This window comes from Synchiropus splendidus, chromosome 3, assembly GCF_027744825.2.
Source record: "Synchiropus splendidus isolate RoL2022-P1 chromosome 3, RoL_Sspl_1.0, whole genome shotgun sequence".
Lineage (NCBI taxonomy): Eukaryota > Metazoa > Chordata > Actinopteri > Syngnathiformes > Callionymidae > Synchiropus > Synchiropus splendidus.
Genome location: NC_071336.1, coordinates 24,417,125 through 24,429,414, shown reverse-complemented (window position 1 = coordinate 24,429,414; position 12,290 = coordinate 24,417,125). Strand labels below are relative to the sequence as shown.

At 41.3% G+C, this 12,290-nt stretch overlaps 2 protein-coding genes across 10 annotated transcripts in view; both read right to left on the bottom strand.

Annotated features, from left to right (window-relative positions):
• LOC128756376 (microtubule-associated protein 4) overlaps nucleotides 1–5,171 on the bottom strand; it is a 63,776-nt gene extending 58,605 nt beyond the window's left edge. For all 7 annotated transcript variants that reach the window (XM_053860847.1, XM_053860848.1, XM_053860852.1 and 4 more), the window contains exon 1: nucleotides 5,071–5,171. The gene's annotated coding sequence lies outside the window, so the exon portion shown is untranslated. The remainder of the gene's footprint in view (nucleotides 1–5,070) is intronic.
• Nucleotides 5,172–6,093: 922 nt separating this feature from the next.
• Nucleotides 6,094–12,290, bottom strand: part of kcnh2b (potassium voltage-gated channel, subfamily H (eag-related), member 2b) — a 213,104-nt gene continuing 206,907 nt past the window's right edge. For all 3 annotated transcript variants that reach the window (XM_053858662.1, XM_053858663.1, XM_053858666.1), the window contains 2 exons: nucleotides 11,286–11,387; nucleotides 6,094–11,148 (listed from right to left, as the gene is read on the bottom strand). In XM_053858662.1, coding sequence (XP_053714637.1) covers nucleotides 10,738–11,148; nucleotides 11,286–11,387 — 513 coding nt within the window. In that variant the 3' untranslated portion in view covers nucleotides 6,094–10,737. The remainder of the gene's footprint in view (nucleotides 11,149–11,285; nucleotides 11,388–12,290) is intronic.

Here is a 12,290-nt window from a genome sequence, read left to right as displayed (position 1 = left end):
CACTTTAGTTTATCTTTTTAGTCTCTTTTTCTTGCCTTGTTCATGAGAATAGTACAATCACATTGCATCATAATGCACTACATGGGGAATTAAAACCAAAGAAAAAATACAGACTAACAACAGAGAACTTCAGAGAATGACTAGATTGTATTATTAATGTAGATTACTAGCTCCAGGATTTCCATCTTACTTGGGTCAAGAGGCCGCAGACACTGTCTCCCCTGGCTGGATCTAATATCAGCAATATAGATTACATCCCTGCTATTCTGCACAAGCAAACATAAATTTATTATCTGCAACCTAACACTTGGATATGACGTTTGACTGTTGTTAAGCAGCAATTTTAGACACTAGAGGGATGGGACTGTCAGACCAGGGCAATTGACTTAAAAATACCACAATGTACAACAACATTTACAGCAGAACCACTTGCTAAAAAACATTTAAAATCCTTACTGACACACCAAGATAAATCCAACTGGAAGAGACTCAGCAGGTTGTTTCAGTGCGAGGGTGTGGTGAGAGCAGTCAGCTGTAAGTCATTAATAATCAATAACTGCACACCTTCAATGGGCACAAGGAGAGGCCGTTCATCTGACTACTGTTCTGTGACACCTGAAGTGTGCTGTGCAAATAAAAGTCGATCAAAAGCAAGTCATTAATTTAAAGCAGACGAGACGTCATGCATGCTACTCAACCCGAGGCAACTTTCAGTTTTGACATGGTTCCGACATGGTGCCAGGGTCCGACAAAACTCTACACACCTGATTTGCAAAGAACATTACGTAGCTTGTGTCAATGTTTGTGCTTGCCACACAAATATTGGTTTTGATATGAACAATCAATATCAAAATAAGGAAATTGCTGCGGAGGCAAATCTCGAAACGAAATTCGACCAGGAGAATTGTGGTGTTGCTTAAGCTGACTAGGCAATCTCGCCAGTGTAGTATCACTCTGAGCGTTTTAATGAGACTGCTCTTTAGTAATGTGGTCAGATTAAAGACTTAAGTCGACTTCTGACTGTGCAACAAACTGTCCGACTTGGGTATCTGGCTATTTAACCAAATCTCTTCGAGAGAAGCTCCACAGGGAAGAGTGAATTTATAGCCTTTAGTACACTTCTAACTTGGATACATGAGGCTCCACCTAATTTGGATGTGAACCTGGAAATAGGAGTTCAACAAGTGTGAACAGCAACATTTAAAAAAAAAGCTTCTGCAAGGGAAAAACCACCAGGAGGTTGACTTAATGAAATAATTGCTAATCCATGTAAAACTGAATGTGCTAAAGGGAGGCTGAGAAAAACAAAGAAAAGAGAAGCTTTATGAAATAAAACCAGCCAAAACTAAGTATACATTTGGCTTGACAAGTTTCACTGTACAATCTTAAGCTTTGACCACCAACACAAACAATAGTGACCCACAGTGATCTTCAATTTTACGTATAAAGCTACCCCTTAGCTCTCCAGTTTAGTCTACAGTAAGTTCTTCCAAAAAAGTCCGGCAATATGAAACTAGTGGTATATCTTGTTGGCAAGGACAGTGCAGTGTATTAACCTGGGCTGTAGAGAAGGGATCAGCATAATGAAACTGAAAGGAGTCAAGGTTGTGTGGATTTGTCGGAAAGGAAGACAGCAGATGTTAGAGAGGTTTGTGGATTTATTAACCACTATATCTTCTCTGAGTCACCAATCCCTTCTGTCTTCTCCAGATGGTTCATTTCTCAGGACATTCTTCTAAGTGGACATTAATGTTTTATCATCTTTCGAAAAGAAAAGAAGCTATAACTGAACAAAAGTATCATTTATTTAGTGCGTGTTAAGAGTGGGATAAGTATCATTCTTGACAACTACCCTTCTATCATGCGCCTTATATACCAACACCAGTCAAATCCAAGTCACGTTACGTGCACAACACTAAATATAAATGCTCAATACAACTGAGTTAAGGCAGTAATACATCACTCTAACCAATACCAATGCTACAAGTACCTTAATAAACAGCGGCAGTTCGAAACCTGCGCTTCCACCCCTGAACTGGACTAACAAGACAATTTTGACCAACACAATTATAAGGAAGCCCACTACCGCAAAAGAAGTGGAACACAAAAAAGCAGTCACCAGAGGAAAAACATGTGGAAAGAATGATTATTTCTTTTAAGTTGTGAAGCAAGATTTGGAATGGCTTACTCGTCCTAATTGACACATTTTTATTCTTTATTTTTTTCTTTCATTTGATTATTAATCACGATCATTATTTGTGTGGAAAAACATCTAGATTTTTAATATTTACTTTAAAAACGTGTGCAGCTTTCAGCACAAAATGAAACTCTTAAATGTGAATAAAGTACAGCTTAAAAAAATAAATAATTCAAAATAACTTGGCTAATGGAGTAAAAGGCCATCAACAGAATACACGAAAGAATGCAGTTGTAATGCCACCTGTGAATGAATTTCTCAGCATAAATGTGGCTAACAGCATTTAGCAATAGTAGCACAAGAGAATGTGGGACTCGCTTTAGGCAGGATTAAAATTTATTTTCTGCAACCGACACACACTGTATTGAGACCGGGGGCTTGTCACACGTCAATAACTGGCAGGTTTCAAACAACACACTGCTGTTTCGTTTTGTTTCGTGTGAAACTTTTGCAAATTATGTGCTCAAACACTGTATGGGTGAAGGTTTTGAGACGCTGTTGCTAGCACCATATTTGGACATTAAAAAAAAAAGAGAAAATTTGCTGCATTTGCTGTTTCATGAATTCTACTACAATAAATGACGGCCAAATTAGCCTTTGAGGGCGTCGGTGTGGTTTCACGTCTGCCATAAAAAGCTTTGGAATTGTACTGTCTTTTATTTTGGTCTCTTCCCGGGTCTAACAACAGGGTGTCTGGCATTAGCCCGCCCATCCCTGGGAGCCATTCTTTCATCTGCGCGGATTGTAAAAGTTTGCAGTAAGATCCTGTGGCTGTTCATTTCCTGCATGTGGATGGGGAAAGCCAGTCCGACAGCCAGCAGCGTAGAGAACACGCCCCGGCCGATTAGATAACCAACAAAACCTCAAGCCTAATACCTGACCGCTTTGGCGGGCTTACTGCGAGGACTCGAGCATCAGGACATTTTAGGGACCTGATTGGATCAGGTCCATAATGAATCAGGGCCTTAGATCAGTCCCACCTCTTATTTCCCCACTCGGTAATCTGGCTGTAGAGGATTGGAACGTAATCTGGATGGAGGAAGGGGGAGAGAGAGAGAGAGAGAAAGAGAGAGGGACGATCCCGCTGCTTTCTCATCTTATTTTTACACGGGGCTTCCTTTGTGGTCGCACTGACTCAAGTTAACTTCAGTGAAGGTGCTGCTTTACGTTTGACGGCTATTAATAAAAGTGGGTTGACAGTTCGGGATTATGAAGCTTAGAAGCAAAATGATCAGCATGCGGTCAGAGGGTCTCCAGGTCAATCAAATGTCACCATGGACAAGAGCAACACAATTCTGATTTTAATACAACAGCAATATTTAGGAGGAAATTGCTAGCATTGCTCAGACAAGATGTTGGAGGACAATAGATCCTCCAGAATAGAGAAATTATCTGTTATTCTGTTGTAGAGGTTACTTTATTATACAAACAATGGCATCCCAAACTCCATTTGACATGTTTTAAGTTGAACTGAAAGATCCAACTAATGTAAGTAACTTATTTCACTGCAGTGATTAAATAGCTGTGCATATTGTTGAATATTTACTTAAATAAACATGAACTGGAAGAGTGACATGGCTGGAAAAACATTGAATGATCACAATACAAATTTGTAAAAATAAAAAGATTAACTATCACCAAGATATAACATTCATTTTTGTGCCATCAACAATTAAAAGCACTTTGTTTCTCATGTTTTCATTGAGAGTGTCAGCAGCACTGCAAGTTATAATTCTTCCAGGACCTTGATAAAAGGATGAAATAATATTCTTTGCAACTTTAAGTTTGATTTTAAGTTGCTTAAGTTTGATGCCCGTAGTGTTTTCAAGTTAAGTGGATGTATATAACACGGCATTTGACTTCAAGTATTCAAAGAGTGAAATGAAAGTTTAAAATCAACATACATTTGTCCATGCTTTTCTGAGTAATATTTTCATTTTTATCTCAATACCGAGACATAAATAAACGTCATTTTAACGTGAGATTCTTGCCAATACTCCTCCGGCAGTACTTTTATCGAGCAACGATTTACATTGAAAATACTTAAGTTCAAACAAACTTCGCAAAAAAAGTGAGTCATACGCAATTACAAGATGGAACAATAAAATAACTGAAAGATGTCATGTGACAATAGGAGGTGAAAATGAAAGTGGCGGAGCGAGACCTGAATTAACACTTGTATTTCTCTAGCAGTCGGGCCTCACACAAACTTTATTGAATATTTAAGTATCCAAATGGTGTCTTTACAGGTAATACAGCGCATATGGTTGTGTAATAACCGCGGTGAAGCCCACAATACACGGCAGGGAGGCAGGACTGGGGTTGTAGCTGTAGTGACTTGAATTAGCATTAGGAGCTCTCGCTTCTCAGACAGTCCCGAGAAGTTTTGCGTCATTTTTTGATACACTTGGGAACAGCGAAATACAACACTGTGAACGAAACAAATCTAGCTTCATGTACGTGGGATTTTCTCGCTAAAAATACAACAAAGCAGTGGCGGTAAGTCACGGCTCAACTCCGCGGACGAGATGAATGGACGCTGTCACTTAAAATTAATGCGTAGCTTCCATATACATAGAGTGTGAGACGTTCAGTATAAACGGTAGAAATAGGAGCCTGGCGCCGTTTATACGTAAGGCAGAGCGATACGTTTGCTCAAGCCGGACAGTTTCCGAGGTGCACCTGAAGGCACCACTTTCCTCCAGCAGAAGCGCCGCTGCTGTGATGCGTTGCCGTGAGGTCACTCATCCAAAAATCACCGTCATGTCACTGCTACTTCGTCACAAGCCGCCGCCCTAAACACCTCGCGCAGTATCCACGATCTCCACACACACTGTTCCCACTCGTAAGCGTCATATTTGGGTTCCACTCACCGTTAGTTGGCTGCTTTTAGACACTTTTGTCAGGAGTCTCGGAGCTTCGCTGTCACCGCTACGATCCGCCCACCCAAGAACACACTACCTCTAGTCGGTGCCGCCCCCCTAGGAGCCTCCTGCCCAATGACGAACCAGCATTGCTGACTAGCATCTAGTTCTGGCAATGGCAATTCTTGTAGCGCTTACCTGACGTGACTGTGAACCAATGACAACTCTGCAGCGCCCGGGACCCTTCGTCGTCAACAGCTACACAGTTGACGGACACGCCGGGCTTACAATGAAGAAGTTTGACTCCTTTTACGGGACAAGCTTGCTCCAATCGCCGGTAGCAATGGGATCTGGATACGTTTAGGGTCCAGGGCAACGCCCTTATGGCGCTGAAATAACTTGAGCTGCAATCCAGTGATTAGAAATGAGTGAGTTATCATTAAATCTCCCGTGTAGATGGTGATATTAATATTGAGGACAATATTAATTTAACAACTAGTTCACAAAGACTATGAAAAGTCGTTCCTCTTTTAGTGTTATGATTTTAAAAATAATTTTTAAAAAAGCGAAATGGGCGAACTGATCGCTGTCCACGTGGTCTGTCTATTTATTTTGGTAAATGGCGCCCCCTAAGGTGCAACAATTTAAGACGCCACAGGACTTCTATTCTGTACACAGGCGGAAAAAAATGTTTTCGGACACCCTTAATTTTTCAGACAATGAAAAATCTTGGATTTTTTTTGTGTCTGTTTCAATTGTTTGGCTGCATAATACAGACGCAAATACGATTTAATTATTTACTTTATTCATCATTTAAAACAAAAGACAGCATTGTATTTAATATTAATTAATATTTAAATCCTCAGAATAATGCATGGTGTGTCCGAAAACCTTTCGACCACTGTATTTATTTTTCTGCCATAGGTTTGAATGGGACAAAAAGGAAAAAAAATAAAAGAACTACTCCCAAGTTTGCTTTCAAATAGCTTTATTGAAAGAAATATTTTGAAATTTTTATAAAGTTCAACCATGTATAATGCTATCACACAATCAGAACCTGGAGCTGCGACATTTCCCTTCACGTTCCTCTGTATTTGATATGAATAAAGTTGTTATTGTACTCTTTTTTTTTTTTTTGTCCCCTACGCACACAAGGAATAGCTTTCAGGGAAAACTCTTGCAGATCAGAAAATCTTGGAAACACAACGGCATGAATGTCACCCTCCATTGTGGTGGCAAAGGGGATGTCAACGACCTGAAAATGATCGCAGCCATATATATATGTATATATATAGAGAGAGAGAGAGAGATTTTTTTTCCTGTAATTTAAGGTGCACCTGATGAGTCATCAAGCATTTCTCGGGATTTATAAAATAGTGTCCAACATGCATCAGCCATTTATATCACCCTCTAGTTGACATCAGCCAACTCTTGAACGTCCAATTCTCTGCTTGATGTTCAATGCAGCATGCAAGTAAAAGTGTACACAAAATTCATCTTTTCTGGGCTTCATCCTTTTCCTCTCTAAGGTGAGTATAATTTCATTTAATAAGAAATTAGAGCAGACGTTATTTAAATAGCATATTCTCCTCTATAGTACTCTGCATTTCAAAGCATGCCAAATATTTTTTTTTAGAGTTTCTGCATAGTGCTGGCTATACAAGTGCCAAAGTTTATTTCCTTTACAGGTAAAAGAAGTCGGTATGTACAGACAAGGAGTTTGACAGAACAGATCCAGTGTGTAAACGGTACCAAACCCATCCCTCCCTCCCCAAGTGCTTAAAATATCTACAAATACACCCTATAGTCTCTCAGAACTGATAGAAAGGTGAGCTGAGCTGAAAAAAAGATCAGCCACATGGAAGAGCTATAAGGGTGAGCAAGTTTTAAAACAGAAAGGGGATTTTCACTAATTCTCTTCCTACGCACCCCGGCGGGTTCTGTCGTACCCCTAATAATGTGCACCCTCTACTGTTATAATATGCATTATGCATTACATATATGTATCCTCTAGCATTGAATAGTCTACTAAAGTCTACCGACATGAACAGGGTCAAATAAGAAGAGTCAACAACAACCACATTCTAGATTTGAGGTCATAGTTCTGAATGTAAAGTTACAGTTCAGGCCACTAGGTGACGTTGTTTGAACGACAACATAAACACTCGCTACAGTACATGAAATGGCAAGGAGAGGCCGCTTCAGAAAACCAGTGTCTCAGCATTGCATGGCCGATAAAAAAAAAAAAAAAAACCCCGATTCAGCAGAGCGACCGGCGACAGCAATTTCTGCCTTTTTTTTCCATTCGGCTGTGCACTAAAGGAGAAGCTAGTCAACACAAAAAAAGAGGAAGAGCCAGTGTTGAATAAATAACATTGGGGTGGGTTCAAGCTGCAGTGAGACTCCTGCCACACAGATAATGTAAATAATCGCACAATAACAGGAAAATGTATTGGATGGTTAGTAGTAGCAGCACTTTGTAAATATTGGCTTTATTTTGCTCGTACACAGGTAAAGCGACTCCCAAAATACCTATTAAAAGTAATTTGTATTGCTTTGTAAAACGAACAATGAAAGCAAAGTTAAGGTTGCACCTCTTGTACCAGAGGGGTGGATACATTTGATGTCATTGGTTAGTGACAGCTTGATCATAATAAAGAGATGAGCAGTTTGACGATGCCTCATTTACTCTGACAACTGAGTCTTAGCCACAAGTGTAATTACTCCTAGTACCTTGGAATAGGAAGCCTTCATACAGGACTGTTTAGAAGGGGACGTGTGAGGAACAAATCTCTGCAGGGGGACACCTGCTGTCAGTATGAATAACAAAGCCTCACTTTCAACTTTTGCAGACCGACTCCTTTTAAAATAAACACCAGCCTTCAGGTAGTCATTCAAAGCCCCATATCATATTCAAATTACATCAACATCTTTGGGCTGCAGTTAATTTACGCAGCTTAATTTTGCTTTCACTTTTCTTCGATTTTCCGTCCTCAGTAGCCCAGTACTTATAAGCATTAAGTCGACTTCCAGCGGGTCGCTCGCATGTCCATCAGCTGGTCTGCTGTGTGAAAGGCACACAATTAGCAGTTACATAAGGAACAGCAACAGTTGACTCTTACTAAAAGCCTTGAAGCGGAACCGTCTATGATGATGGAAATGATGGTTTCGTCTCGTAAATTAAGAAGAGTGGGATATAATTATCGTTATTTGTCAGAGGAAGCCTTTGATTTAAAATAATTTATTGATCTATGAAAGGACGACAACATTAAAACTCCACGACAAACATGAAAATAAACACAGACCCTACCACCGAAACACACTTTTTTAAGATCTTCATGTAAACTTGCTGAGTTCGCCCAGCGGGCTGATGAGGTTTCATGAAACGGCGTCCACATTTTTCGAGACCACTAGGGGGCACTCTGCACTCCTACCACCATTTTCAAACAGACAGCAGTGCCACCTCCTGTGCTCTGCCAATGAGAACGGTGTTTCTCGAAGCTTTATCATAAGCATGTAGACGTCAACTCAGAGGAGCCCAGAATCCCTCTTATGTACCACTTCAAGTCAAATATTCCGCCATTTTCTACTTAAGTCCCCAGTCATCTTGGAGTTTAACACGTCTGCAGTGATTATATATAACAGCATTCACGTGCTTTGGCTTGATACTAAAGTGCACCTCTGCAAAGCATTTTAGACCAGCTGCGTGTGCACGGCGTCATGCTTCGACCTCACCACGCTGATGCCTTAAAATATATCGCCTGTTTTCCTCGTGAAGCAGTTGATATTGGGCACGGTAGGAGAAAACACATCGTTGGAAGAATCTAATTTACATGCAGGCACACACAACACCCCCCCGAAATCACCCACAAAAATACATCAGATAAATATTACACACCCATGTCAATAAATAAATCAGTTTCGACCACCGAGCAGCCAAAATACAATCATCATTATTCTTCATTTTAAAGGGGAGATAGACTTAAATATACGTTTGGAAGTGACTTTTCTCGATGCCTGGTTTGTTTTCTTGATTTGTAGTTTAGCGGAGAAAAAACAAAACATTCCTGAGTCCGATTAAATGTTTCAAATCATAAAGTGCTAAAAACGCGATTAGGTGTTGCACATTTGCTACAAATCCTTTCTGACTATTGCACTGTAACCGATCAGAGATGTAGTGAAAGTATTACATTTTTCAAGGGCAAGACGAGTTTATTCCCTGCATCATTAAAACTGGATTATTGGGCCTTTGTCTGGAGCAAATACTTTCGTCATAATGACATTTTTTTCCTTAATTTATGTCTCAAAAGGCAAGTAATGCGGCGTGAGGTTCAGTCGTAGTAAACACTCTTTACAAAGGTTAGGATAAATCTTGTCTGAATGTAAATAATGTGTCGTATTTTATATCCCTTTTAATTCACAGTTTGGGTGTCACTGGCAAGGAGATGGCAATCGCCAGAAAAGCTACTTCATATTTGTACAAATATGGCTATAGATCACACATTTGCACGGTTATTTATAAACTTTTTCATTAATAAAGTGATGATCTGGGAGCGTCTGCATGTTGGGTTGTGGGAAATCTGAAGAGCAGCTCTCTTAAACTGTAAAGGGTTTTTCTGTTTGTGCCGTCTGAGAGAAGTGGAAATTAATTTGGGTGCAAATGATGGAAGCAAACACCTTGTTCTGAGGACGTGAACGACAGATATCAACTGAAAACATAAAGCTTTGGACTTGGATGTGAAGCACACAAATGTGAGGAGTCAAAGCGTTTCGTCTCGCCAGGGTTTGCATATTGTACTGTACATAGAATAATAACGCATTCGGCTGGTCGACGACTTGTGTATGTGTGACGTGACAAATTGTATGTACAAGTTAAAAGCATTTGGGGTGTTTGCTTCATTGGAGGTCTGAGGTAGCAAATCGAACGATGATGGACTAGAACAGACTGATTTCCCTTGCTGGTCCCGCCCGCTAAATTGACTTCCGATTCTGGTGGAAATATTGGTGATTCTGGTGGTCGAACCTGTGAGAGCATCAGTTAGCCTGTCCGCAACGTAGCCTCTCAGTCCAACTCCGTGTCGGCAACAGGGCAGCTGATATGTTCATCGATAAAAAATAATGGCTTTTATCGCGCCGGTTACTGTTCTTAGGTGCAAACCAGCCAGTCTAGTGTGCTCTTGGGGAGGAGGGCTCATCAACTCCACCTCCTGGTGGGGGCAAGACATCAGAGGCAGGGAACCGACGACAGAGCGGGACAGCAGTTCTCCTGTTAGGCCAGCTAACACTACAATCCACAAACCAGTTTGTGAGTTTTGGAAGCGCCGAGGACATAAATAAGAATCACTTTCGTCGACAGGATTTTCAGTGCAAGACGTAAATGGCTACTTTTGTTATTCCGTCCTTCATTGTCTTAGCTCGATCTCATCCAAAAGCCGAGATAGCAGTAAAGGGATTCGTCTACAGAAGAGCAGTCGGGTGTTGTGGTGGCGACACCCGAAGAGAGATCCAGACTCAGTCTGCGGTGTCGGTCAAGGATGAAGAAGAGGAGATGGACCTTGAGTGTTTCCTTGTCCCGCATGAGTGATGAACGTCTGAGGTCAGAGGTGATGTTACAATGAAAAATATTTAAACTCATAACCCCCCTGATCCTCAGGGTGCCTTGAAGATGCTCCTTTCTTAGCTTCCACCAGGGTCAGAACTGTGTCTCTGTGGAGTCCGTGAATCCACAAGTGTACGTGGCTCCTGGAGAGAAAGCCTCCTTTGGGATTCCGGATCCATGCTCCTGTCTGGTAGCGCTTGTCCGGCCACGTCTCTGGGAACGATACTACCTTGAGGGCCAAAACTCAAAGCTGGCTGAGACCCAAATCCAGCCTCGCTCTCTAAGCCTAGCCCTTCCCCAAGCGATGGACTTGAGATGAGCGTTGTGTCAGTTCCCAAACCAATGTCCAGCTCCAGATGAGGCCCCAGGCTGTCCTGTGTGGATGGGGTGAGGGGGTCCTGGCTGGTGCTGATCAAAGGCAAGTCCTGGGACTGAACAGAATCAAGAGGCTTGACAGGGAACTCCTGAAAGTCATCTGTGGTCAACATCTGTACAGACACAGAAAGCACATCAGTAACTCCAGAAACCTTCCCCCTAGATCATGTAAGTAAGGCACTCTAATAAAAATCAGACAGTCTTTGACATGAGCAACAGCCTGAAGCAGACAAAGAAGCAGGGGTTTCACCTGTGACAAAGAAGACAAAGTATTTGTCTCTACGGGTGTGACAGGCTGGACCAACGTCTCTCCTGGACCTGGACCAGGACCCTGACCTGGGAATGGTGAGGCCTGTAAAAGACAGAGCATTCTGTGAGCTGTGATCATCACTTAACAATAGGAGAATATTTATTTGATCTATAAAGGTAAACAAAAAGGCACACTTTCCTCGGCCTCCCCATCCCGTTCCCATTGATAATAATTGACAAGTAGTGATGGGTAGGTGAGGTTTCACTGAAACAGTGCACTGGTTTTCAGAGGCCGCCAGATGGCACTGTCTGCAGTAAAATGTTTGAAACCTCACACAGGCCACATGATTGTCCAGTATTACTTTCCCAAAGTATTTAAGCCAGTCTCAGGAAATGTGTGCATCATATACTGCCATGAGACAACCCATTGCGACAACCTTAATTCAAACTCCTTCAAATGTTGGCTCTAACTGACACCCTGAGACATCCATTTTTCATTCTGGTGGCTCTTTTTTTGTGTTCTCCCAGCGTTTTGTGAGGTAGTATCTGCTCTATAGCTGTTACTAAAACTGCCTTTGGAGTGTATATTTATTTATTTTGAAGTTCCTGAAAGGATTTCAACAGTTGTTCAATCATTATTAGGTTCCGTGTTGTTTATTCTTTAAATTTGCGTTACACATGGAAAGTTAATCTTTATTTTCATCGTCCTCAGATAATGCAGAGCTCAGAAATGTCCCAGCACATAATTAACAAGCTGGCAAGGAGTTTGCTTCTACAGACGTCTCTCTATATGATGCAACATCACACATGTTTGTTCTTAAGAATGATCTACACATATGCTCCTCTGTGTGTGGGTGCGTTTGTTCAAGCAGACAGTATATATCCTAGTTCAGTTTCAGAGAGAACACCACCTTGTGGGGTCCTTATGTCTTTGTGGGGCCCTTTTGTTGGAACTCACAAAGTTAAGCCTCAATTTGAGGATGAGGGCTTCAAAATAACTGGGTCA